This window comes from Athene noctua, chromosome 33 (genome assembly GCF_965140245.1).
Source record: "Athene noctua chromosome 33, bAthNoc1.hap1.1, whole genome shotgun sequence".
In the NCBI taxonomy this organism is placed as follows: domain Eukaryota; kingdom Metazoa; phylum Chordata; class Aves; order Strigiformes; family Strigidae; genus Athene; species Athene noctua.
Genome location: NC_134069.1, coordinates 2,029,722 through 2,057,228, shown reverse-complemented (window position 1 = coordinate 2,057,228; position 27,507 = coordinate 2,029,722). Strand labels below are relative to the sequence as shown.

The 27,507-nt window shown below is 57.6% G+C and overlaps 1 protein-coding gene across 1 annotated transcript in view; it reads right to left on the bottom strand.

Annotated features, from left to right (window-relative positions):
* Positions 1-5,860: 5,860 nt before the first annotated feature.
* Positions 5,861-27,507, bottom strand: part of LOC141972478 (scavenger receptor cysteine-rich type 1 protein M130-like) — a 149,782-nt gene continuing 128,135 nt past the window's right edge. Inside the window, exons 5-17 of the mRNA XM_074930344.1 lie at positions 15,625-16,037; positions 13,113-13,416; positions 12,570-12,884; positions 11,665-11,991; positions 11,266-11,580; positions 10,596-10,910; positions 10,061-10,123; positions 9,669-9,983; positions 9,215-9,250; positions 8,796-8,933; positions 7,983-8,078; positions 7,337-7,489; positions 5,861-5,997 (exon numbers count right to left, since the gene is read on the bottom strand). Coding sequence (XP_074786445.1) covers positions 5,861-5,997; positions 7,337-7,489; positions 7,983-8,078; positions 8,796-8,933; positions 9,215-9,250; positions 9,669-9,983; positions 10,061-10,123; positions 10,596-10,910; positions 11,266-11,580; positions 11,665-11,991; positions 12,570-12,884; positions 13,113-13,416; positions 15,625-16,037 — 2,927 coding nt within the window. The remainder of the gene's footprint in view (positions 5,998-7,336; positions 7,490-7,982; positions 8,079-8,795; positions 8,934-9,214; positions 9,251-9,668; positions 9,984-10,060; positions 10,124-10,595; positions 10,911-11,265; positions 11,581-11,664; positions 11,992-12,569; positions 12,885-13,112; positions 13,417-15,624; positions 16,038-27,507) is intronic.

Here is a 27,507-nt window from a genome sequence, read left to right as displayed (position 1 = left end):
CGGGTAGAACCAGGCAGAGAATTCCCGGCTAGCAGCTTCCCTGTGGCGGGGAAGTGCAAACGTACACGTTTTCGGCCGAAAACGCGTTTTCCGGCGAAAACGCACACCACGGCTCTTTCTGAGAAAAAGCAAGCACGGAGGACGAGAACCGCTTTTGCCCTGCGTAGCGTTCCGGGCAGCGGGTAGAACCAGGCAGAGAATTCCCGGCTAGCAGCTTCCCTGTGGCGGGGAAGTGCAAACGTACACGTTTTCGGCCGAAAACGCGTTTTCCGGCGAAAACGCACACCACGGCTCTTTCTGAGAAAAAGCAAGCACGGAGGACGAGAACCGCTTTTGCCCTGCGTAGCGTTCCGGGCAGCGGGTAGAACCAGGCAGAGAATTCCCGGCTAGCAGCTTCCCTGTGGCGGGGAAGTGCAAACGTACACGTTTTCGGCCGAAAACGCGTTTTCCGGCGAAAACGCACACCACGGCTCTTTCTGAGAAAAAGCAAGCACGGAGGACGAGAACCGCTTTTGCCCTGCGTAGCGTTCCGGGCAGCGGGTAGAACCAGGCAGAGAATTCCCGGCTAGCAGCTTCCCTGTGGCGGGGAAGTGCAAACGTACACGTTTTCGGCCGAAAACGCGTTTTCCGGCGAAAACGCACACCACGGCTCTTTCTGAGAAAAAGCAAGCACGGAGGACGAGAACCGCTTTTGCCCTGCGTAGCGTTCCGGGCAGCGGGTAGAACCAGGCAGAGAATTCCCGGCTAGCAGCTTCCCTGTGGCGGGGAAGTGCAAACGTACACGTTTTCGGCCGAAAACGCGTTTTCCGGCGAAAACGCACACCACGGCTCTTTCTGAGAAAAAGCAAGCACGGAGGACGAGAACCGCTTTTGCCCTGCGTAGCGTTCCGGGCAGCGGGTAGAACCAGGCAGAGAATTCCCGGCTAGCAGCTTCCCTGTGGCGGGGAAGTGCAAACGTACACGTTTTCGGCCGAAAACGCGTTTTCCGGCGAAAACGCACACCACGGCTCTTTCTGAGAAAAAGCAAGCACGGAGGACGAGAACCGCTTTTGCCCTGCGTAGCGTTCCGGGCAGCGGGTAGAACCAGGCAGAGAATTCCCGGCTAGCAGCTTCCCTGTGGCGGGGAAGTGCAAACGTACACGTTTTCGGCCGAAAACGCGTTTTCCGGCGAAAACGCACACCACGGCTCTTTCTGAGAAAAAGCAAGCACGGAGGACGAGAACCGCTTTTGCCCTGCGTAGCGTTCCGGGCAGCGGGTAGAACCAGGCAGAGAATTCCCGGCTAGCAGCTTCCCTGTGGCGGGGAAGTGCAAACGTACACGTTTTCGGCCGAAAACGCGTTTTCCGGCGAAAACGCACACCACGGCTCTTTCTGAGAAAAAGCAAGCACGGAGGACGAGAACCGCTTTTGCCCTGCGTAGCGTTCCGGGCAGCGGGTAGAACCAGGCAGAGAATTCCCGGCTAGCAGCTTCCCTGTGGCGGGGAAGTGCAAACGTACACGTTTTCGGCCGAAAACGCGTTTTCCGGCGAAAACGCACACCACGGCTCTTTCTGAGAAAAAGCAAGCACGGAGGACGAGAACCGCTTTTGCCCTGCGTAGCGTTCCGGGCAGCGGCTAGAACCAGGCAGAGAATTCCCGGCTAGCAGCTTCCCTGTGGCGGGGAAGTGCAAACGTACACGTTTTCGGCCGAAAACGCGTTTTCCGGCGAAAACGCACACCACGGCTCTTTCTGAGAAAAAGCAAGCACGGAGGACGAGAACCGCTTTTGCCCTGCGTAGCGTTCCGGGCAGCGGGTAGAACCAGGCAGAGAATTCCCGGCTAGCAGCTTCCCTGTGGCGGGGAAGTGCAAACGTACACGTTTTCGGCCGAAAACGCGTTTTCCGGCGAAAACGCACACCACGGCTCTTTCTGAGAAAAAGCAAGCACGGAGGACGAGAACCGCTTTTGCCCTGCGTAGCGTTCCGGGCAGCGGGTAGAACCAGGCAGAGAATTCCCGGCTAGCAGCTTCCCTGTGGCGGGGAAGTGCAAACGTACACGTTTTCGGCCGAAAACGCGTTTTCCGGCGAAAACGCACACCACGGCTCTTTCTGAGAAAAAGCAAGCACGGAGGACGAGAACCGCTTTTGCCCTGCGTAGCGTTCCGGGCAGCGGGTAGAACCAGGCAGAGAATTCCCGGCTAGCAGCTTCCCTGTGGCGGGGAAGTGCAAACGTACACGTTTTCGGCCGAAAACGCGTTTTCCGGCGAAAACGCACACCACGGCTCTTTCTGAGAAAAAGCAAGCACGGAGGACGAGAACCGCTTTTGCCCTGCGTAGCGTTCCGGGCAGCGGGTAGAACCAGGCAGAGAATTCCCGGCTAGCAGCTTCCCTGTGGCGGGGAAGTGCAAACGTACACGTTTTCGGCCGAAAACGCGTTTTCCGGCGAAAACGCACACCACGGCTCTTTCTGAGAAAAAGCAAGCACGGAGGACGAGAACCGCTTTTGCCCTGCGTAGCGTTCCGGGCAGCGGGTAGAACCAGGCAGAGAATTCCCGGCTAGCAGCTTCCCTGTGGCGGGGAAGTGCAAACGTACACGTTTTCGGCCGAAAACGCGTTTTCCGGCGAAAACGCACACCACGGCTCTTTCTGAGAAAAAGCAAGCACGGAGGACGAGAACCGCTTTTGCCCTGCGTAGCGTTCCGGGCAGCGGGTAGAACCAGGCAGAGAATTCCCGGCTAGCAGCTTCCCTGTGGCGGGGAAGTGCAAACGTACACGTTTTCGGCCGAAAACGCGTTTTCCGGCGAAAACGCACACCACGTCTCTTTCTGAGAAAAAGCAAGCACGGAGGACGAGAACCGCTTTTGCCCTGCGTAGCGTTCCGGGCAGCGGGTAGAACCAGGCAGAGAATTCCCGGCTAGCAGCTTCCCTGTGGCGGGGAAGTGCAAACGTACACGTTTTCGGCCGAAAACGCGTTTTCCGGCGAAAACGCACACCACGTCTCTTTCTGAGAAAAAGCAAGCACGGAGGACGAGAACCGCTTTTGCCCTGCGTAGCGTTCCGGGCAGCGGGTAGAACCAGGCAGAGAATTCCCGGCTAGCAGCTTCCCTGTGGCGGGGAAGTGCAAACGTACACGTTTTCGGCCGAAAACGCGTTTTCCGGCGAAAACGCACACCACGTCTCTTTCTGAGAAAAAGCAAGCACGGAGGACGAGAACCGCTTTTGCCCTGCGTAGCGTTCCGGGCAGCGGGTAGAACCAGGCAGAGAATTCCCGGCTAGCAGCTTCCCTGTGGCGGGGAAGTGCAAACGTACACGTTTTCGGCCGAAAACGCGTTTTCCGGCGAAAACGCACACCACGGCTCTTTCTGAGAAAAAGCAAGCACGGAGGACGAGAACCGCTTTTGCCCTGCGTAGCGTTCCGGGCAGCGGGTAGAACCAGGCAGAGAATTCCCGGCTAGCAGCTTCCCTGTGGCGGGGAAGTGCAAACGTACACGTTTTCGGCCGAAAACGCGTTTTCCGGCGAAAACGCACACCACGGCTCTTTCTGAGAAAAAGCAAGCACGGAGGACGAGAACCGCTTTTGCCCTGCGTAGCGTTCCGGGCAGCGGGTAGAACCAGGCAGAGAATTCCCGGCTAGCAGCTTCCCTGTGGCGGGGAAGTGCAAACGTACACGTTTTCGGCCGAAAACGCGTTTTCCGGCGAAAACGCACACCACGGCTCTTTCTGAGAAAAAGCAAGCACGGAGGACGAGAACCGCTTTTGCCCTGCGTAGCGTTCCGGGCAGCGGGTAGAACCAGGCAGAGAATTCCCGGCTAGCAGCTTCCCTGTGGCGGGGAAGTGCAAACGTACACGTTTTCGGCCGAAAACGCGTTTTCCGGCGAAAGCGCACACCACGGCTCTTTCTGAGAAAAAGCAAGCACCGAGGACGAGAACCGCTTTTGCCCTGCGTAGCGTTCCGGGCAGCGGGTAGAACCAGGCAGAGAATTCCCGGCTAGCAGCTTCCCTGTGGCGGGGAAGTGCAAACGTACACGTTTTCGGCCGAAAACGCGTTTTCCGGCGAAAACGCACACCACGGCTCTTTCTGAGAAAAAGCAAGCACGGAGGACGAGAACCGCTTTTGCCCTGCGTAGCGTTCCGGGCAGCGGGTAGAACCAGGCAGAGAATTCCCGGCTAGCAGCTTCCCTGTGGCGGGGAAGTGCAAACGTACACGTTTTCGGCCGAAAACGCGTTTTCCGGCCAAAACGCACACCACGGCTCTTTCTGAGAAAAAGCAAGCACGGAGGACGAGAACCGCTTTTGCCCTGCGTAGCGTTCCGGGCAGCGGGTAGAACCAGGCAGAGAATTCCCGGCTAGCAGCTTCCCTGTGGCGGGGAAGTGCAAACGTACACGTTTTCGGCCGAAAACGCGTTTTCCGGCGAAAACGCACACCACGGCTCTTTCTGAGAAAAAGCAAGCACGGAGGACGAGAACCGCTTTTGCCCTGCGTAGCGTTCCGGGCAGCGGGTAGAACCAGGCAGAGAATTCCCGGCTAGCAGCTTCCCTGTGGCGGGGAAGTGCAAACGTACACGTTTTCGGCCGAAAACGCGTTTTCCGGCGAAAACGCACACCACGGCTCTTTCTGAGAAAAAGCAAGCACGGAGGACGAGAACCGCTTTTGCCCTGCGTAGCGTTCCGGGCAGCGGGTAGAACCAGGCAGAGAATTCCCGGCTAGCAGCTTCCCTGTGGCGGGGAAGTGCAAACGTACACGTTTTCGGCCGAAAACGCGTTTTCCGGCGAAAACGCACACCACGGCTCTTTCTGAGAAAAAGCTAGCAGGAAGAGATGTACTTCATCTATACGACCCCTACCCAGGAAGTTGCGACCCCAGAGCGGAGCTTGAAGAGCTCATGGCGCAGGCGCAAGGGGAGGAGACCTGATTACCATGAGGAGCAAGGGGAGGCGGGGGTACACTACGTATATGTACAGGCGTTCCATGAATATGCGCTATTCTGTAACGTATCAGCCGGACGGGAGCTGCAAATGGCGCGCGTGCTTGTGGTGGAGCGATCCCCCATGCGCCCGGCGCTGAATAAACATACCCACGTTATAACTCCAGAAGTTATAGAGTGATTTCTCTGCAAAACAAGGGAACCTGGAGATGCTGAGGTCAGGCACAGCCCTGCCAAGGGGGTCTGGTGGGGCCGGTGCCCACTTCTTGTTGCTGGGGTGTTTGGTGTCTCCATCCGCCCTGTGTGGGTGGGATTGGAGAGGCACAGGCCTGTCCACCGCCACGCAGAGGCGGCGATAGCCAGGAGGTGGTGCCTCGGCTGCTCCCCCAGCAAGACACTGGCAACTAAATGGGGTGTGAGACACGGACTTTCCCTTCAGGGTGCCCAGCCCCTGGGCATGGTGAGCCCAAACTCAGAAATAAGGCTGATCTCCCGGGGGCTTTCCGCAGCTGAGCTCTGCCCGGTGTGGGGCTGCAGTGCTGAGGGTTGGGGTCTCACTGCGCTCCCCTCAGGTTCTCAGGAGCTGCAGGAGCACCCCCAGCTCTGGGGCACAGTGACAATCCCGCTTGGCTGCAGAGAACAGACCCAGCCATCAGGGCCAGAGTGTTCCGGTGCCCAAATGCCATGAAACAGGTTCCTTCTGCTCAGGGGTGCTGCCCCCTCCAGCGTACCCAGGCCTGGAATGAAGAGCCAAACCTCTACCAGCTGCCAGAGTAAGGCAGAAATATTATACCTGTGGGAGGGCAGAGCTGGCGGGGAGGTGGCACGGGACAGGCACTGGGCTCTTCTCCCCAGTCCCCGCTTGGGGCACCTTGAGGCCATACTGCCCAGAGGCGCCCACCATCCTGTGTCCAGAAGATAACACTCCCCTCTTCTTCTTTACTTCACTTTCAGACCTTATTCCTCTGAGATGCGGGGCTGGAGCTTATCCCAGCGGGAGTTTGTCAGGGGCTGGAGGCTGTGTTTGCCACGCCCATGTATGTCACCCGTCACCGTGGGGGTCTTGCCCTGGGAACTCTGGTCTCCCATGGGGGCTGCCAGCAAGAAGGCTTCCGGGTGTGGGGCAGAGGGGTGTGTGAACCTCAGCTCCCCCCGGCTCCCCCCAGGGTCACCCCAGGGGTGGAGGAGCTCCCAGCAGGGAATGGGCCAACACTGCAATAGCAGAGGATGTTCCCAACATCTGCCTCCTCCCCGCTTCTGCTCCAGGGCCAGATCCTGCTGTCTGCAGGGCTGCAGAGCTGCGGCTGCTCCCCACAGGGAATCCGGCCAGAGTCCCAGCCCCGTGTGAACAGAAAGTGGCTCTGCACTCTATGCTGGGGCCTGCCCTGAGCACCAAGGGAACTATCTGCATGTTACCATCTCCCCTGGTCAGGCTGGGGCGCTCCGGGCCCTGTGGTCACCTTAGGCTCACTTCTATGAGCCAGAGCCCAGGGCTTCCCCTGACATGGCAGCTCTGTCATGGCCTCTGCACTGCGGGATCCCTGTGGCTGAGTCAGGGCCTGGGGGAAAGAGCAGCCGGAACCCGCGGGTGAGGAGACGGGTGCTCCCACTGGGGTACATCACGGGAACGATCAGAGACATTTTGACTAGGAACTGCCTGTGGCCAGCGGGATGGAAATATTTCTGTCACTAAGAGTATTCCCCAGGGACCACAAACCTCTGTCCTGAGACACGGCCCTTCCCTACCACTGAGTCTTTGTTCTCTGCTCCCCCGACCAGCCTCAGGAAATGCCCTGACACCTGGCAGGCAAGGACAGCCCTGGGTCAAAGCCCCCACAGACTTTTAATGAGAACAAATAAGGAGGCCCAGCATAAAAATGGGAATAAAACCAGAGGAAACACCCGCTGATTTCTGCTGCCCATGGGCCAAGGGAGTCGGTTCCCTGGTGCTCACGGCTCTCCCAGCTGCACAGACCTCTCCTCCCTCCCGCCTGCACCCAGCTGCAGGGCAGGGATGGGCTCTCCTGGCCGGGGGCTCAGGGACTGTTGTGCACCAAGCCACAGTGTCACAGGCATTGGGTCCTCATGGGGATGTGCCACAGACACCTCTTCAGCATCATCATAGCCCATGCTCCCCGGGGACAGGGACGAGGTGTCTCCTTCAGCTCCAGGGACCTCGGCACTTCTCCGGGAGCGGGGGGTGACCCCTGCAAGCAGCAAAGCTGGACGTTTCAGTTCACCCTTGGCGTCTGTACCCCACCACCCTCCCTGCTCCTCACCACATTCAGCTCCTTCTCCCACCTCCAGGCCTTTCAAGGAAAACTCCCAGGCAGGTTCTGCCTTCCCAGGAGGTTTGGGCCTCAGTACAGTAGTGACATGGGGGGCAGCAGGGATGGCACCCTAGGAACAGCCAGCACTGTCTTTCCCTCTCACCTCTGGGTGCATCCCTGGGGCCTGCTCCCTCCTCCGGCATCCTGGGCATTTCCCACTCTCCCTGCCCAGGCACAGCATCCTCCCCCAGATCAGAAACCTCTCGGGCGTCATCGTAGCCATCTGCTGGGTGATCTCTGGGCAGGACAAGGACATCTGAAAGGAGAGGGGAGCTGGTGACAGAGAGAAGAGACGTCCTGCAGAGCAGAGGGTGGGAGGATGCGCAGGGACCCAGGACTGAGACACTGGGCTTGGCAGCACCACAGGAGATGCCCATGTCCTCCCCATCCCCAATGGTGACACTCAGTGACTCCTCTGTCCATCACATCTCTGCAGGGAGATCAACCCCTTCCTGCCAAACCCTGACTCAAAGTTGCTGCAGAGCTGCCCCAGGCCAGCCCCTGCCCTCACTCCTCAGGTGCCACATGGGGTGCAGGGGCAGGAAGAGAGGGGCTGTCCGGCTGGGACAGTCTGATCTGACTGGGAGAAAGCTTCTCTCTTGGGCCCAGGACCTGGATGCTCTCCCCACAGACCCCACGGACCAAGCACCAGAGGGACCATGGACTGGGGGGCTTCAGGGGATCAGCTCTGGGTTGGGGCCAGCAGAAAGGGTCCTGCAGATGTGCCTCCAGGGAGGACCCACACCCACCTGAGTGACCAAACGTGGCCTGCTTCTCCAAAGCTGGGCTGTAGCCAATCTCCTCATACACGGCCTCGAGGAAGGGCTCCTGAGCTCTCCTGGAGCCTGGGGACAGAAGCAGGGCTGGCACAGGGACAGGCAGAGGGGCAGTGGGATCTCACTGTGCTCCCCCAAACCAGTGCCTTGGGCCAGCCCAGGACTGCTCTGACAGCACAGCCCCACGGTGCTGCCCAGGCACGGCTGCCACATCCCCCGTGAGGGCAACATCGCTGTGGAGATCCTCTGGGGCTGCGTCGCCCTCGCACCATCCCTTTGAAGACAGCGCTCGTGTCCCTCTGGCCCTGGGTCATGTCCCCCTTACCTCACCCTGGAGCAGCTCCCACATGTCCTCTGCACCCGGAGCTTGCCCCTGTCTGCCCCACGGGTCCATAGTGGGGCCCTGTCCTGGGGGTGGGCAGGCCTGGGCAGAGGGACAGGCTTGGGCCTGACACCGTGGTGATGGGCCCTGCTGCCCCGCACTCCTCCTCGCACCTCCCTTGCCCCAGAGCCCCCTCCAGCAGTACCTAGAGCACTGCCAGCCTTGGCCGTCCCCGCTCTGCCACTTCTCTCCTCGCCCCATCGCTAGCTCCCCCCACCTCTGGGCTCTCTCCAGCCCTTGCAGCTGGTGGCCACGGACAGGCACTCAGTGGGGCAGGACATGAGAAGGTGGCAGCACACAGTCTCATCCCCCACTCTGCTTGTGCCCCTCGCTGACACGCCCCACAGCGCCCCACAGCCCTTCCAGGAGGTATCTCCCCCTGGGACCTCTGGGGAAGGACCCACCTCTGCGCCCAGCCCTGGCGCTCAGCACTTGCCCAGCCAGGAGGGCCAGGAGCAGGCAGAGAAGGGCCCCCAGGATGATGCAGATGATGACGGGCACTGAGACACTCCTGCTGCTGCTCTGACGGCCTCGGGTGGCAACTGCAGGGGAGAGAACATGGGAGAAGTACAAGACGTGGGAGAGGTGGACGCAGAACCAGTCCTGACCCCATCACACAAGGCAGGATTAGCTGGGGGGCTCCAGGAGTGAGTGTGGGGAAGCTTCCACCCTGCTGACAAAATGAAAACTCTCCCTCTCACCCTCCCATCACCCCAGTGCCTCCTCCAGAGAGTTTCACAGCCCAGCAAGGAGCCCCTTCCATCCATCTGTGAGTCACAGCCTGGCCCCGGGGTTACCCAGCCTGAGGGGAAAGGCAACTTACCTGCTTGGGGAGGGGATGTTGCCATCCTGGGTGTCACTGCAGAGGAGGAAAAGGAGAGCGGGGCTGAGACAGTGGGTGTGCGGAGAGCGGGGAGCCTCCTCCCAGCACACCATGAGGGTGTCTGTAGGTGGCCCTGACACATCCAACCCACATTGCCCCTCCTGTAGTGCCCAAAAGGGAGGCCAGGCCAGGGCCCAGCGCCCCTGCTCGGGGAGGCAGGCAGGATGGCACAGGCAGCCCAGGGGATAGCCCTGGGGCTGCAGGGCCCCATGGGCAGTGGCCAGAGCACATCCAGTTCAACCGAGGCTGCTCCCTGCCTGGCACCAGCCTCCTGCACTCTGCAGGAACATTCTTGCTCTTGGGAGGTCGGGGCCATGTCAGGACCTCATGGACTAAAGGTCTTCCCCAGCTCCCTGCCAGTGCCCGACCAAGGGGTCCCAGCCCTGCCACTCACCTGAGCAGCGCACGGCAGCATCTTCCTTATGCCGGCAAGCACCGCCGTCCCCAGGCCGGGCACAGCAGTCCTGCAGGGACGGCTCCGTCCCCCGGCACTCCACCCGCTCCAGCCAGATGGGGCCCGTCCCCATCCCAAAGGCAGCCTCACGCAGGGCAGACTCCGCAGGGCCACAGCCCAGCTGCCTGCACGCCACCTCGGCATCCCGCATGTCCCAGGAGTCGTCACACACCGTCCCCCAGGAGCCACGGTGCCAGACCTCCACTCTGCCCGAGCACCCGTCCTCACCGCCCACGGCACGAATCTTCTCCCTGCCTGCAGAAGGCAGAGACCTCCCATGGCACCAGGGCAGCAGGCAGAGCCCTGCCAGACACAGAGGGGCAACTCCTTACCGGTGCAGCTCGAGGAGTTGGGGCACGGGGCCAACGGGGCCAGGGGCATTTCTGGGCGTCCCCCTGAAGAAGGAAACACTGCGGTGAGGGGGCTGGTTTGGGGGACCATGCAGACGAGAGCGGGGCTGAGCTCTGCTCGGGCCTCCCTGTACCATCTCGGTCATGGCAGAACTGAGCTGCGGTCGTCCAGGGGACACGCACGGGACCGTGGGGGGACCCCGAGTGCTCAGCCCCAAGAGCTCCCTGGTTCGCAGCGCAGCAGTAGCTTGTCTATGGAGGGGAGGCTCTTCTGAAACCTGTCTGGTCTCTTCTGAGACCTCACCTGGAGATGCCTCTGCCTCCCCCAGGCGCTGCCGGCAGCCTGGGTGGCAACTGCTGCTGGACGGGTGTGGCTGTGGCCGTGTTTGTGCCACTGGCAGCAGAAGGGTCTGACACGGAAAGGAAAAGCCCCTCCCAGCTCTTTCTCTGTGCCTGGCCGTGGCCAGTGGGGAGCAGGAGCTGGGCTGACGGGAGTACCCGGGAGGATCAGAGTTACCGTTGCAGGTGATGTTGGTCTCCTCTCGCGGGTCTTGGCACGACTGTGGGTCCCAGGGAGTGGAGGGACACTGCCAGAAGGAGCCGGTGCTCTCCCCACACTGCACACGATCCAGCCAGGCAGGGCCAGACTCCCTGTAAGGCGGCTGGCGTCTTTCCAGGGTTCCTCCATCGCCACAGCCCAGCTCCTTGCACACCAGCGTCACCGTGTCGGGAGTCATCGAGTTGGAGCAAACGCTCCCCCATGTCCCGTTGTAGAAAACTTGCAGGAGCCCAGAGCAGCCGTCGCTGTTCTCCAGCCTCAGGGCCATGAACTCTGGGAGGAAAAGGCCCCAGAGGGGAACAGGCTGCCCTGGGGTGTGGGAGCCAGGACACCTCTGCACCCCCAGGCCCTCAGCCAGGCAGGGGCAGGGCCAACACGTCCCCTTTGCACCCAGGGCCAGAGAGAAGTCCCTGATGGACACACACCCCTGCCCCTCCCGAGAACCCTCGGGAGGGAATGAGCTCCCCAGGACCCCCAGTGGGACTGAGGGTGCCCAGGCACGGGTGCCCACAGGATGGGCTCGGGCAGGAGCTCAGAGGCAGCCAGGGACAGCCTCAGCCATGCCCGGCTCTCCCCGCGTCCTGGCCCCCCCAGGAACCAGGCTCCCACCACCGCTCCCGGCACAGACCTGAGCAGATGACTCCCGCATCCTCTTTGTGCCCGCAGTCGTGCTGCCCCCAGGGCCCAGCCGGGCAGTCCCAGAGAGCAGCTTCGGCCCCGGAGCAGTTCACAGCAGCCAGCCAGATCTGCCCGGAGCCTTCCCCGAAGCGAGCGGAGCCGGCTGCCTCCACTGCCCCTCCGCAGCCCAGCTGGTGGCAGACGACGGCGGCATCAGACAGGTCCCAGCCATCGTCGCAGACCGTCCCCCAGACGCCCTGGTAGTAGATCTCCACTCTCCCCGCGCAGCGCCCGGCCCCGTTCGCCAGCCGCAGCCACCGGCTCCCTGCAGCGGGTACAAACCCCGGTTGCTGCCAGGGACTGCCTGCCCGCACAGACGTCACCCGGGGGCCTGCGCAGTGACACTCACCCCCGCAAACGACTCCCACGTCCTCCGCGACCCCTGCCGCCAGCGCGCTCTCAGGCAGGGAGGTGTTGCAGAGGCTCAGGCTGGCCTCGTGCCCTGCGCACCGGACCCCTCGCAGCCCCACGGGGCCCGTCCCTCGCTCAGCCTTTGGGGGGCTGTAGGCTGTCCCGGCCTCCCCACACCGCAGCTGCCGGCACACCACGCTGGCCTCCTGCACGTCCCACTGGTCATCCAGGACTCTGCCCCACGCCCCGTCCTGGAAGATCTCCACGCGTCCGTCGCACCGGCTCCCTCCGCCCACCAGCCGCAGGGATCCAAAGCCGGCCGAGCCTGGGGAGAGCAGAGATGCCACGGCCAAGGGCGGCACCGGGAGCGTGGCACCCTTCAGGGAGCGGGGCGAGGGGGGATTTCCCCACCAAACGGGACAAGATGGAGCCTGTGCTGAGGAGAAGCGAGGGCAAAGCCTGGGCCCTCCCTGCACCTCACAGCCAGGTCTGCTGCTGCTGGGGGCACCCAGGCAGCTCCTGCTGGGTGCTGGGACGAGGCTCTGCAGGGCTCTCTGCGGGATGGGATGTGGGTGTCTGCAGCCAGAGGGATGGGGCAGAGCCCTGCGGCCCTGTCCCGGGCTCCTTGCACAGTACGAGAACAGAGGAGCCCAGGCCTGGCGGTGTGGCACTGGGGCCTCAGCCCCTGCCCTGGGGGCAGATGCCTGCCTCCCTTCAGGCCTCAGCTCTCCCAAAGCGGAGCGCTCACTCTGAGCAGGGAAAGCCCTCCAGATGGCTTCTGGGGAAGCCAGGGCTTCTCCGCGGAGAAGGTCAGCCTGGTATGGCCACGGGAGCCCTGCTCTGGGTGGCCGTGATGCACACAGATGACAAACGGAGTGAATGCAGCATTCTCCTGGCACTCACCTGAGCAAATGACAGCAGCAGTGTTCCCTCGGGAGCACGGTGAGGCCCCCAGGGCGGTCACTGGGCACTGCTGCAGGTGGGCTTCAGTCCCGTCACAGTGGAAGGAGTCTCTCCAGACAGGGCCAGTCTCTCTCCCAAAATGCTCTCCCCCAGGAATGGACTCAGCAAACCCGCAGTTGAGTTGACGACAGAGAACGTGGGCGTCCGAGAGATCCCAGCGGGAGGCACAGAGGGTCCCCCAGGTCCCCAGCACCTGCACCTCCACCCTCCCCGCACACACTGCGCTGCCGTTCACCAGCCGGAACCCTGTGTACTCTGGGGACAGAGGAGGAGGAGAGAGGGTGGATGGGTGCTCTGGGACCCTCAGCAGCTGCCGGAGAGGCCAGAGGGACAACATGCCCTTGTGCTCCTTCTGCACTATTTTCCTGCTGCAGACAACCCCACCCACCCCTCCTGTCCTCACACCCGGCCCAGCGCGGTCCTTGCTCTGGTGCCCAACCCCCGGCACAGCCCCAGCGTTCAACACCCTCCCTGAGCCCTTACGTGTGCAGCTGACAGCAGCGCTGTTTGCGGGGCTGCAGGGCTGGTCCCCGCGGGACCCCCTGGGGCAGGAGGCCAGGAGGGATTCATTCCCCACACACTGCAGCTCTCCATCCCAGGCGGGACCCGCCCCTTCTCCAAAGGGACTTCCTCCAGGGACAGGCAGGGCTGCGCCGCACTGCAGCTCCCTGCAGAGCACGTCCGCAGCTTTGGCACCAAAGTGGGAATCACAGACAGTTTTCCACTGGTCCCCGTCACGGATCTGCACACGGCCTGAGCAGCGGCTCTTCCCCTCCAGCAGACAGACAAATCCTGGAAAAAACCCAAAAGAGCTGGGAGTTCCCAGAGCCCTCTGGCAGTTACATGCCCACATCCCACATCCCCTCCAAGCAAGCCGTGACCAATTCTCCCATTGCACAGCCCAGAGGAAGCTGCTGGGGGAGTGTTGGTGACACAAACACATCCCGGCCCCCTTGCACCCCTCCACTGCTCCATCACAGCACTCAGGGGGCTGTGTCTGGGACAGACCCACAGCAGACCCTGCAAACCATGTGGGTGCCTTTGGGACCAAAGTGTGAGTCACAGACAGTTTTCCAAAGGTCCTCATCAAGGGTCCCTCTACGTCCTCAGGAGGGGCTGTCCCCTCAGAGCAGCTGCAGAGATTCTGGAGCAGCCAAAGACCCCTGAGAGTTCCCACAGCCCTCTGGCAATTCCCTGACCGATCTCCCAGGTGGCCACAGACAAAAATCCCCACGACATCCCCAGCTGCTCTCAGGGGGTGCTGATGGCCCAAACACATCAGCCCCCACCCTGCTGCTCCTCAGAAATCAGCACAGCACTCGTGGGCTTGCTTCTCTCCCCACAGCCACAGCCACAGGAATCTCTCAGACAAAGTGCTGCTGCCCCAGAGACCTTGGGCTGCCCAGTTCTGGTCCCTGGGCACTGTCACACCCAGAGCACTTGGGGTTCAGGGAAATGGGCCCTCCGGTGTTCCGTTTTGCAGCTTGATCTAGTCCACTGAGCTCAGGGAGATGCATGAGTTACCCCTTGGTGACATGAGAAACAGAACCCATTGCCACATGGGTCTTGTGCTGTTGGGGCGCTGCTGAAGGACAGGAGAAATCACAGGTCTAAATTACAGTGAGGCTGTACTTGCAATCGGTGACTGTGCCACCACCCTGCTCAGGCGCCTACCCAGGAAAGAGGTTCTCAGCCACGGCCAGAGTGCACTGCTGGGCATGCACGTCCCTGCCCGTGGCCGGGCAGAAGGCCGGAGAGTGGAGAGAAGAGCAGCCCTGGGCTTACACGAGCTCCCGGTGCAAGGGCAGGCACAGAGCAGAGACAGCAAGTGCTGACAAATCCCCCGTGGCACCGAGCAGCCAGGGGCTGGGGCAGGCAGGAGAGGCTGGGCAGCAGGTCAGCACTGCCTGGCGGGGCCATGTCCCCATGCTCCGGCTCTCATGGGGTGACCTGGGAGAGGAACGAGGAGCCACGTGCCACCCTGCTCTTCTGACCAAGCCCAGCGCTTCTCCTCTCCATGTAACCCCTTTTCCACCGCGAAGGGACTCGTGACTGCCAGGGGGCACAACCCAACAATTCTGGGACTTTGGGATGTTCCTGTTAGCAGGGGGATTTCAGAGAGCACAGAAATGGTGCAGCTGTTACCATGTCTGGTGCCTGTGCAGCCCCCTCCAATGGCTGCTCTGAGGGGGTGTCGTCAGCCAGGGACACAGGACTCTGCCAGAGAGCACAGGTCCCAACACGACAGCCAGGCAGAGGGGCAGGGCAGCGGCACACGCCCCTGGGCTCACACTGGCTCGGAGGGTCACGGCAGGCAGAGGTGAGAGTCAGCGAGTGTTGCCCAAGCCCCTGTTTCATGGGGCAGTGTGGGGAGCTGTGGGCAGGCAGGAGGGGTTGGGCAGCAGGGCAGCACTGCCTGCATGGGGCCCTGTCCCTGCAGGGCTGTCACGGCCCCAGGGATGTCCTCGTGCCAGCCTGGGCACGCGGTGATGCAGTAGGGAGCAGCCAGAGCCAAGCAGCTGCCAAGCTCCGAGGCCTCACAGTGCCGCATCCCCCAGGCGAGCCCCGGGGACAGGAGGCGCAGGGCTGTGTGCCGGCCCGCTCCTCTGCCCAGGGCCAGCGCCCATGCTCTCTGAAAAGCCTTTTGGTTCAGTCGAGGTACTCGTGCCTGGGAGGGGGGTGACCCAGGGGACCAGCCGTCTCATGCTGTTCCTCCAAGGTCTGGTGTCTGTGAAAGTTCCCCCCAGGTTTCTCCAGCACAGGGACCCTCAGCATTGCTGGCTGGGAACTGGCAGAATGGGTGCAGAGCAGTGGTCAACAGTGGACACACTGGGGCAGGGATGGAAGGTTCATCTGCAGCCCAAGACAGTGACTGAAGGGGCTGAGGCCCTGTGGCAGGGTCAGTTCACCCTGGGGTAGGCTCCCTCCGGGCTTTCCCCAGGGGCTGGGGACATCAGCAATGACAGTCCAAGCTTGGCAGCGTGACCGGCCACACTGTGCTGTGCTCCAGCACCCGCTTGGTCTCTCTGAGGACAGAGACAGATCCCTTCCACCCTCCCAGCACCAGAGGTGGGGAATACCTTGTCTCCTTACCTGAGCACATCACTCCAGCATCAAAACGATGATCACAGTTATGTTCACCCCATCCTTTGTGTGTGCAGTCAGACAGGGCAGATTCGGTGCCTTTACAGCCAACATCACCCATCCAAATGGGGCCAGTTCCTGGCCCAAAGTGTCCATATTTAGGAGCTCCAACAGCAGACCCACAGCCCAGCTGCTTACAAACCACTGCTGCATCATTCATGCTCCAGTAGTGACCACACACGGTCCCCCACTGGCCCTGGTGTTTCACCTCCACTCTCCCAGCACAGCGACTGCCGCCATCCGCCAGCCTCACCTCCACAGCTCCTGCAAACACCGACATGAGATGGGTCAGGAGAGCACCAAGCCCCAGCACTGCGGGTCTGAGGGAAGCCCCAGCCCGGGTAGTGTCAGAGGTACCAGGGTGGGAGCCCACTCACCCCCAGGCTGTCCCCAGGGCACTGCAGGGGTCCCTTCTCTCCTCATGGGCTGTGCAAGGCTGGGGGTGACAGCTCCAGCCCTGATGGGTCATTTGCCATCCCACCACACAAGGCATCTTTTCACAGCCCAGTGGCTACCTCCCTCCTGCCCATGGCCACCCGCACATGGCCCAGCCCTGCACTGGGCCCCTGCTCCTCCCCAGCACCCCCTGAACAGCCCCATGTGCCCAGGCCTGCAGCTTCCCATGCAAACTGCCTGCCCCAGCACCATCCAAACCCACCCCCATGCCCAGGGCTTTCCCTGTTCCCACTGAGAGGATCCGGATGGTCCCTGCACCCACATCCCCTCCTCACCCCCGGTGTCAGCCCAGTCCCTGCACTGGGCCGGGCCCCCCGGCAGGATGTCCCTCTATGGTAGATGCCCCAGTCCCCTTCTCTCAGTGGGGTACAAACTGTCCCTGTGGGGTCAGGGCTCCCCTGGAACAAGGGGTCAGGGAGCAGCACACAAACCCTTCGGGGCACCCGAGAGATTGGCTGTGCCCTGGGGGATCTCTGGGGGCTGCCATCACCCACTAGGCCACCACCGGCTCCAGAGGCTCAGTGACAGGGAACAGGGGGTCCCAAAAGGAACCCCAGGACAGGGTGTCTGTGAATCCAGACAGGCACAGGCTGCCCTAAGCAGCAGAAGCCTGGAGAAGGAGATGATGCTCTCTCCCACCCAGGTGGGCACAGGGCCCAGGGACTGAGCACATTCGCCCCTCATCTCAGTAGCGCCTGCAAAGAGTCCCCATTCCCCGACAGATCCCGATGACCACGCTGGTACCCGCTGGCCCTGGGCTGTGGGACAAGGGAGATGGCACTTACCCCTGCACAGCTGTACCCAGAGGAGCAGCCACAGCACCTGAGGGGACAGGAGTCCCTCTCTGCCCATCCTGAGCCTCCTGCCCCGCCCGCACGTCCCTGCTGCGCCACGCTCCCTGCCACAGCTCCTGGGGACTCGTGGGGACAATGATGACGGGAGGGCAATATCTCTCTGCACTGCCAGCCCAGCTACAGGAGGAGCCAATCACAGCAGCAGCCCCTTTTTAGACATTATCAGGAGCGATCTCCCCTCCGACACAGCCCAGCCCTCCAATGAACTTCTCCAGTGCCATTCATGACCATATATGAGGGATGGCTCCGCTGCAGGTGTCACGTCACGGTGGCGGTGGGGCGTCACAGGACAGGGTCAGTTGTAGTGGGGGAAATGGGTTTTTCATGCCTTGAAGCCTGCTGTGTGGACCAGGAGCGCTGAGCATCTCCTACACTGGGCACATCCAGGAGCCCAAGGTGCGCGTGTCCAGCCATGCCCCTGCCATGGGAACCGCAGGGCTGGGACTGCCCCGGGGGCTGTGTCAGGACGGGAAGGAACCAGCCCCTGCCCCTGCTTCAGACCCCTCTGTGCTGGGAGCAGCAGCTGGGAAAGGGCCTTAGCCCAGGCCAGAGCCCATCCCCGGAGCGCTGGCTCACCCGCCCCTCCCTGCAGAGCCCCAGGGAAGGGCCCTGCCAGTGAGCTGGAGCTGGAGCTGGGCCCTGTCCCTGTCCCGGCAGCAGACACACAGCTCAGACATATCCCTGACTCTCGGCATGTCACCGAGGGGCCGTTATTCCCCACGGGTGGCTCGGGAGCCGCAGCCTGCAGGTGCACAAACCACAGCCCACGTGAGCTCGCCGCGCTCCCTGCGCTCCCCCCGCAGAGCCCGGGCAGGAAGTCTGTGGTTTCCTCCTGGCGCCGAGCCCAGGCACATCCCTGCGGTGCCCCCGAGCCACCCCACGGGGACAGCTCCAGCCAGGGCTGCAGGGGCTGCTCCTTCGGCCTCGCAGACACGGGGCCGGGCAGCTCCTGCCCCTGCGACGCCCCTCTGAGGCACACGGCCGCTCTGCGCTCAGCCCCACGGCCACGGGGGGCATCGGTGACGGGACCTCACACCCTCCTGTGGCCACCACTGTGTGCCCAGGAGTCACACTGACAGTGACCTCACACCCTCCTGCCGCCACTGCTGGGTGCGCGTGCGTCACGCTGTCACACGCGTGTGCGGCGTAGGGACTTCTGCTGGCCATGGTTCTTCCAAAAAGCCACATCTGGGCACGCTCTAAAGATCCTTTGGTGACATCGGAAGCACCCACACAAGCGATGGGCCAGATCCTGGCCTGTCAGCTGCTCAGGCACCAGCGACATCACAAGCTCACACACAGCCAGGGGCTGCTCCTGGCCTATCTGCTACTCAGCCCCCGGCGATGTCACAGCATCCGCCCCTGCTCTTGGCCTGCTCCTGGCCTATCGGCCGTTCAGACACCAATGACCTCAAACCCGCCGACACAAACTCTGGCTCTGCCCCTGCCCTGTCAGCTGCTCAGGCAGCGGGGACATGATGAGCACCTACACATGCCGTGGGCCTACTCCAGGCCGAGGAGCTGCTCAGGCGTGAGTGACCTCATCAGCACAGACACAGCCGTGGGCCTGCTCCTGCCCTGTCAGCTGCTCAGGCAACAGTGACCTCAAAACACCCTACATGTATTTGTCGTGGTGTGACCCCAGGCAGCAGCTCAGCCCAACAGTCCTCACGCACTCTTTCATTAAATACAAGTTAGTTCTATCCCAGCCAAAACCAGTACAATGCCAGCTGCCTGCTCCTGCCCTGTCAGCCACTCAGGCACCAGTGACCTCATGAGTACAGGTACACCCATCGCCATGTTCTCACTGGTGAGGTACTCGGCCTCCAGTGACCTCACATGCCCCTGTCGAGGCCGTGCACCTGGTCCCGGCCAGTCAGCTGTTCAGCCAGCGGGGACATCACAAGCACAGTCCCAAGGCATTTGTCTCCCTCTTGCCTATCAGCTCCTCAGACACCTCTGACCTGACCACCACGCATCCCTCCGCTTGTGATCTGCTCGCCTACAAGGGAAGCAGGCACAAGTGACCTCACAAGCTCTGACACAAGTCATGTGCATGCGCTTGGCCTATCAGCTGCTCAGGCACCAGCAATCTCACAAGCCCTACAGTGTTCAGCACATTTACACCCAGCACCCCCTTCCCCATCCCTTGACATGACACACACACACACAGAGCAGACTGGCTTTGGCTGGTGTGGCTCAGAGGGACCTGGACCAGTCCCAGCACACGCCTGACTCCTCCCCTCACTCAGTCAGCCAGAGCTATTCGGGCCATTCAGTCCGGTTACCAACCGAAGGACAAGGACATTTCTGTAGCACCAGCCTGCACCCCACAGTGCTCCTAGAGGCAGCTGTGAGACCCCCCCAGCCATGGGGAAAGGGAGTTCCCCACCAGCACCCTACCCCTCTCTTTGGCACCTCCAAATCCAGTCTGTGGTTCCTGGGCTAACTGGCGAGTTCCTCTGGCTCACATGGTCTTTTCTGGGATCCCCTCTGGGTCCTTTCACTACTGTCCCCATGCACATATTCTTCTGGAGTTGGCATTTTGTCCTGCTTTCCCATGTTCGCAGACAGTGTTGCCTGTGCCTTGCAGCACCAAGAAGAGCTCAGAGTCTGCCCCAGTCTACGCTGCCTGGCCGTCCGGCAGGGCTGGGCTGCTGGGGCCTTCCAGTCCAGCTGGCAGCATCAGGCTCTTCTCTGGCTGTGCCAGGAATGGTGCTGAGGGCCCCTTAGTGGTGTTCTGGGAGGGGCCATCGCCCCGGGGCATCTTCCAGCTTGTCTGTGTCCCCCCACCTTCTTGAGGTCCCCCCCAGCCCAGACATGTCCGGACTTGTGCAGCCTGGTGAGGTAGGGGTGGCTGAGGGATCTGGAGTTCTTAGGCCCATCGGTGTGGAGGCTCCAGGCAACACAGGAGTAGCCTGAGAGTGACCGAGGGGGGATTTCAGAGATGATGGAGATTTTATTTGTAGTAAGATACAGCATGAGAAGGAAGTGATGCCACACAGTGCAGCTGGAGTGGCCCAGACTGCGCACACAGCAATATCAGTCGAAGGGCAGTGCTGTGGTGTGGCGAGTCACCCAGAGGGAGACTGGAGCAGCCCCAGGCTTTGTGTTTGCAGGAGCAGCCAGGGAGGACGGAGAGATCTCAGTAAAGGAGGGAAGATGCTGAGCCGAGAGCAGGGTGTGCTAGCCGGGTGGATGTCTCCAGCCTGCAGAGAAAGAGGTGCAGGTGTGGGACATGGTGGGACAGCCTGTGGTGGAGACGGTCGAGGGATGAAGTCTGAAAATCCCCCAACAGGAGATGGGCTCTTTCGGCCCTTGGCTCTGGCTGCTGTCTCAGCCACAGATGCCATGAGGAAGCCCCTTCCCCTTCCAGCACTGGGTGAGATAGGGAATTTAAACAATTTTAGTTAGATGGCGCAGGACTGAGGAGCTTGCGCCAAGATGAGGGGGCTATGCGCGAAGACATACCAGGGGCTGACAGTGTTGCTAAGATATTATCTTCTGGCTCAAACAGAAGCTTCCTATTGTCCTTGAAGTAGTACAAATCAGCAATAGATCACCTCAAATCCTAACACTAATTGGCCTTGCGGTTTAGCTAGGAGCCAGGGAACAACTGAGGCTGCGCACAAGGATAGGGTAAAGAGTTCATCAGCGAGGAAGAGGAGATACTTCATCTGTACGACCCCCGTCCAGTAATTTGCAACCACCAAAGGAGCTCAACGTGCAGACGCAAGAGGAGGAGACCTAATTACCATGAGAAGCGAGGGGAGGCGGGGAAATATTATGTTTATGTATAAGCATTCTATGGATATGCATTATTTTGTAATATGTAAGCAGGATGAGAGCTGCAAGGGGTGCAAATGTTTGTGGAGGAGCGATCCCCCATGCGCCCGGCGCTGAATAAACATACCTACTTTACAACTTCACGGTTGTAGAATCTTATCTCCGTAAGACGTCTTGGCACCCCAGATGGGACCTTCTCTACTCGGCTGCCGGGACACTGCTGGAGGGTGGACGTCCTAGGTGCACCCCAAGCTTTTCTCGGAGGAACTCCGCTCCCAGCTGTCCACTGCGGGAGCAGACAAGGACCATCTAAATCGCGGACAAAGGTATGTTTAAAGGGTAACGGGCTGCTGGTAAGATGCGCAGAGACGTCTGGCACACAGCCTAGTCCCAAGGAGGGGGTACCCATTTGGTTCTGGTTTTGGAAAGCCAAGGGAAAGGTGTAAGGTCTTTTGGGTCAAGCTACCAATGACTGGTATATAAGAGGCAGTTGCATTTGGGCAGGGCTCTGGTAATTACCAATTACCGTCACCTGTCAGATCTTACTCTATTTTTCCAGGCTGTTATTGTATAGTGCACTACTTGTGGATATACTGGTTTTGAACTTACGGCAAATTGTTAATGGTTTATGGTATACGCTACACGGACCTAGTTGTTGTTTTATTTTGTGGTGTGAGTGGAAGGTGTGACGGGCCCTTTAAGAGTGAGAGCAGCCGCTGCTGTGTGTCTGTGTGCCTGCAGGGCGTGAGTGAGACGCAGCCGCTGCAAAACAAATGAGAAGTTTCTATCTGTTTAAGTAATGCACTGTCTTTGAATGTTTTGTGAAAACATCGCATGAACCGGGAAAGCGGATCCCTTCTCCGTTGGTTTGGGTTGGAATCTAGTGATTATTTGCGTAGAAGCAATGAATGGTTGGCACGGGGAAATGATTTATACCTGCTAGAAGGGCTGTATGCAACTCCTTCTGGGCAGCTGGTAGCATTAGACCGGGAACAACCAGTCGATTATACCCCCCGGGTCCGTGGGAGAATCCCCTGCTTTCTTTGTATTCCTGCCCCCGGTAAGGGGAATCCTCACCACGCATGGGTATTAGCAGAGTGCGTAGACTGTCCATGTAAGTGGTACTGTGCGTCTGATAAGAGGAGGTCGAGGTGTGCAGAGTGCCGGGAAGAAGAGGTGTCGTTAGACCTCTCGGTCGAAAGACAGGAGTCGATAATTATTAAATTTGTGTGTGGAAGAAGTCATAAGATACCGGAACTTTGGGAAGTAAAGGAGGAAGAGTGGGAGAAGGTTAAAAGACAGTGTAGAAACTGCTATAAGTGGAAAGAAAGGATTTTGAGAAGAAATAATAATGGGGAATAAGCAGGGAAGAATTGTAAAGAAAAGCCCATTGGATTGCATACTCACGCACTGGAAAGACATAGCGGGGAGGGGAAGCACAGAAAGTAAGAAAATTCTGATTAAATATTGTAATCAGCGGTGGCCACTTTACAAACTGGAAGAGGGGGCTAAATGGCCACTGAATGGGACCTTAGACTACCATACGTTACTACAATTAATGTTATTTTTACGGAGAGAGGGGAAGTGGGACGAGGTGTCCTACGCAGATATGTTTTTCACCCTCCGGAATCACCCGGAGTGGCAGAGGGATTGTGGATTAGTCCCACCACAAGACCCTTTAGTGCTTGCACTGGAAAAGGATTATAAGGGAGAAATGAAAGGAGAACTAAAAAGGTGCTGCTCATCATGCAGCATCGGACAGAGGTGTACTAGAACGGATGAGACTAGAAGGGCGAAAGAGCAGAGCTCGGAGGACCTATTCAAACCCCCTCCTCAGTCCCGGGAACAGGACGAGGACTCGGAGGAACAGCCCATTTCTCCAGATAGCCCAATCTCCTCCCGGACGCGGGGAAGAGCTCCTAAAGCTCTCCAAGCACCCCTCAGAGAGGCGGTGGGACCCCAGGGCACTATGTTGGTTAAAGTGCCGTTTTCTACCTCTGATTTAGAGATATGGGAAAAGAAAGCTAAAAACTACCGAAATGACCCTGAGAGTGTGACTAGGCATTTTCGGTTCGTTATGAGGCAACACAACCCTGACTGGGAAGACATGCAGCTGCTACTGGATCACTTAACTGAGACCGAAAAACAGCTGGTTTTAAAAACAGCACAAAATTTGGCTGAGGATCACTATAGAGCTACTGGGGGGGACTATAAGGAGTTCCTCCCCTTACAAGATGACCTGAAATGGGATCCCAATCGGTCTGCACATGTGGAAAGATTAAGAGCATACCGAGAGTGGATTGCAAAGGGAATGGAGAGGGCTATCCCTAAAACAATAAATTGGGCCACACTCTATGAAATTAAACAAGGTCCATCCGAGTCCCCATCAGAGTTCCTGGATCGGCTGAGAGATACAATGCGCTGTAACACCACCTTAGACCCGAGCTCAGCGGCAGGGATACAACATCTCGTTTCTCTGTTCCTAGGGCAAGCCACACGGGATATTAGGAGAAAACTTCAGAAAGTACCTCCTCCCGGGGGAGGAACTTAGAGACACTATTGGAAGAGGCATGGAGAGTATTTCGGAATAGGGAGGAGGACTACAAGAAAGGGCATAAGAAAATGCTTGCAGTGATCAAGGAAGGGGAGCAGAAGAGACCGGAACTGCCCCCACTCAAAAGAAATCAATGTGCCATATGTAGAGAATTTGGACATTGGAAAAGCGAATGTCCAGGGAGATGGAAAAATAAAGGGAAAGGAGGAACCCGCCGCAAGCAGCAGATGCTAGCCAATTTAAACGAACAATGACGGGGACCTGGGGAATCCACCCTAGCGGATCCGCTGGTTACAATAAAGCTAGGGAAAGAACAAAGAGAAGTAACAGCAAATAGTAAAACTCAGTCAGGAATCAAACCTGACCTGGCCCCAGGCTCTCCCATTGGCACTCTTGCGCATACGAGCAAAACCGAGGGCCAAGGAAGGGTTGAGTCCTTTTGAGATGTTATATGGCAGACCTTACGCAGTGCAAAAGGGAATGTCAGTGCAAATTGGGGAGGAAACTATGACTTCATACATGATAGCATTAAGCAAACAGCTTAACAAAATTGGGAAACATGTATTCGGAACTCGGGGTAGAGGGTTAGACGGACCGGTACATGATATACAGCCTGGAGACTGTGTGTATGTTAAGTCTCTTACAGAAAAAAACGCTGGAACCACAATGGGAGGGGCCGTTCCAGGTGCTGCTTACGACCTTTACTGCAGTGAAAATTAAAGAACACACGTCATGGATACATCATACTAGGGTCAAGAAGGCTCCTAAACAGCGCTGGGAGGTGACTGAAGCTGGACCATTAAAACTCAGATTCAAACAAAAACTTTTGGATTGAGACCTGATCAACCTGATCAGCCGTGAGTTGGAACTGTTAATATGGTTTAGAATTATCCTTCTTGCCTGTGCCCAGGAACCTAAAGACTGGCCTTGGAATCACGCCCAGAAAAATCATATAATTTCACTAAAACTGAAGGGTGTGACTTTAACTATGTTATCCCCGTACTGAGCTCCCAAGTGATAGAAACGGAAGACACCTTGTTTCAAAGAATAGGCTCTACCCCCATAGGAATGAACTTGGAAAGAGTGAAGGAGATGCTACAGCACCAAGACTTACTACTATTAGCATCTCCTTCCCTTTTTGTTTCACTTCCTCTAGAATAGAAAGTAAGACATGATACGGAACAAATTCACAAGATTTTGACGAAAGTACGAAAGGTAGTAGAACATCATTGGTGGGACATCCTCCTTGGATGGTCACCAACGGCAACCGGAATTTTTAACACAGTCCTTCACCCAGTAGTAGTTCTTTTGATATCTGTAGTAATTTTGTTAATTCTTACTGCAGCTATATATCTATGGAACTGGAGACTTACAAAACGCCTGCAAATTATGCATGAAGCTTTATACCATAATCCGAGTTTTAAAAGACTGGGGTAGATTCTACTAACACTGAATTAGTTATAGGAGACTAATTTGGCTTGGTCTCTATCTCTCCATATAGCTCTTTTACGAATACGAACCAAGCCAAAAGCGAGATTAAGACACGAATGAGGTCAGATGCTGTATAACCTTAGAAACTTTATTCTCTATAACAATTGATCAGAGCCATAGAACAGAGAGGAAAGAAGGAAAAGGTCGGAATCCCTAAGCAAGAACACGGTAGAGGCGCAACTAATTACCACCACCACGACCAGGGATCCCGCGATGTTCTGGCGGCCCGATGATGCTCCACGTTCCTGGCTCCGTGTTAGTCTCCACCAAACAGCATCCTCTAACAATCTTCTGCTTTAGTTTCTCCCTCTGAGAGGAGTACGCAGTCTGTCCTTTTATAGTCCCCGTCCCCACGATCTGTCCGCCCATTTCCACGGGGCTCGTTGTTCTATGTGCCGCCCCGTGGTCCTCCATACGCGCGTGCCCAGGTGTCCATGGTGGTCGTGCTGGTGAGGGGCCGATCTGCGGCGTCTTCAGCCTCGCCGTGGCTTCCCCTCCACCTGGCTCGCGCGCAGGTGCAGCTCGGTGGGTGCTGGTAAGGCTGCTGCTGTTTTTCGCCTTTGGTGGATGTCGTGGTTTTGCCAGGGACTGTTTGTCGCCTCCTAAACGCACTCCTCCACAACAACAAGATGCTGTAGCCAGGAAGTGGTATTCATGGAGGCAGCAATGCTGAGACAAACCAAAAGTCTTTACACCGCTCCATGGCGCAACATTGCTGCCGTCGTGGTGGTGTGAAAGATAACAGTACAGAAAGAGAAAGAGAAAAGCTAGGAAAAGTGCAATACCGTAACTAACAAATATATATTTTTAACATTATTCTTAACTACTACAAAACATCTTAGTTTAACAAGTATATATTTGTAACAATATTTTTAACACTATTTTTAACAACAATAAACATTTTTAGTATTTTTATCTAACAAACATATATTTTTAACAATACTTGAACATTTTTATCTAACAAATATAACATGTTTAAAACTAATCAACTTTACAAAGCCTAAGCATTTTATAAACTAAGTTTGAAGCTCCAACGAATCAGTAGAGGGACGCAGTGATATTCTACAAGAACAACAAATTCCAGGACAAAACAAAAGTATAATAATGATAAGTAAGATAATAGCCAATAGAGAAAAAAAGACAACATGAATCAAAATTAGTGCCAAAAGGCGATCCATTTTTTTAACAAAAGATATCACAAACTGATTATGGCCCTGCAGATCCACGCGGTCGGCTGCTCCGGTCCGCTGGGGTCGGGATCAGCATGCGCAGTGGGAAAAAGGCTCTCCGCACCCCCCCTTTTCTATCCCAAAGCGCCTGCGTCATGTGAGCCTAGAAAATTCTATTTTGATTTTCAACCAAAACAAGTAAGCAATACTACTATTTCTAACTTTATAGAACAAAAACATCTTATAAACTAAACCTGAGATTCCGGAAAGTCAACAAAAGAACACGATGGTTGAGGTTCAGGGATAGTAGCAGTAAAAACAGCGGCAGAAGAGGACGATAGCTGAGGAGGAGATGCAGGAGAACCAACAGAGGATTGCGGTGGTTGCTGCTCAGGAGATTCAGGTGAAGCTGCAGAAGAACGTGAAGATAACTTACAAAACTGACATTCACACCGACAAAAAAGAAACATTACAATAACAAATAAGGCAATAGCCGATAAAACAAGAATTAAAGCTAGCGCAGAAATGCAATCCATATCCATGGTTGCGATAGATTGCAAAGCTCCAAAATGGAAGTCCAAATACGCAGCAAGAAAAAGGATTTCCACGCCCCCAGCCCAACGCGCATGTGGTGTTTAGGCCTAAAAGCACCTAGCCTAAATATAAACAAGGATACATGTGTATATAAGGTTGAAATGATTAATACAGCAGTAGACTTTGATTGGCGAACAGCACGAATCTGTTTTACACCATCAGGTGAGGCAGTAGATGTAAATTGCACGTTGGATACAACATGTTGGATTAACTGAACAAAGCAAGGAATGATACAGGGCAAAGCATCAAGGCAGCAAATGCACACAACAGATAAAATATAACCCGAGTTTCAAAAAAGTAATGTAGACTAACACAACTTAGTTACAAAAGTGAGCTGTAAGATGGCTTGAGTAGTAAAAGAATTTACTAAGTAGGAAGAAAAGGGGGGAATGAGATAGGGAATTTAAACAATTTGAGTTAGACGGCGCAGGACTGAGGAGCTTGCGCCAAGATGAGGGGGCTATGCGCGAAGACATACCAGGGGCTGACAGTGTTGCTAAGATATTATCTTCTGGCTCAAACAGGAGCTTCCTATTGTCCTTGAAGTAGTACAAATCAGCAATAGATCACCTCAAATCCTAACACTAATTGGCCTTGCGGTTTAGCTAGGAGCCAGGGAACAACTGAGGCTGCGCACAAGGATAGGGTAAAGAGTTCATCAGCGAGGAAGAGGAGATACTTCATCTGTACGACCCCCGCCCAGGAATTTGCAACAACCAAAGGAGCTCAACGTGCAGACGCAAGAGGAGGAGACCTAATTACCATGAGAAGCGAGGGGAGGCAGGGAAATATTATGTTTATGTATAAGCATTCTATGAATATGCATTATT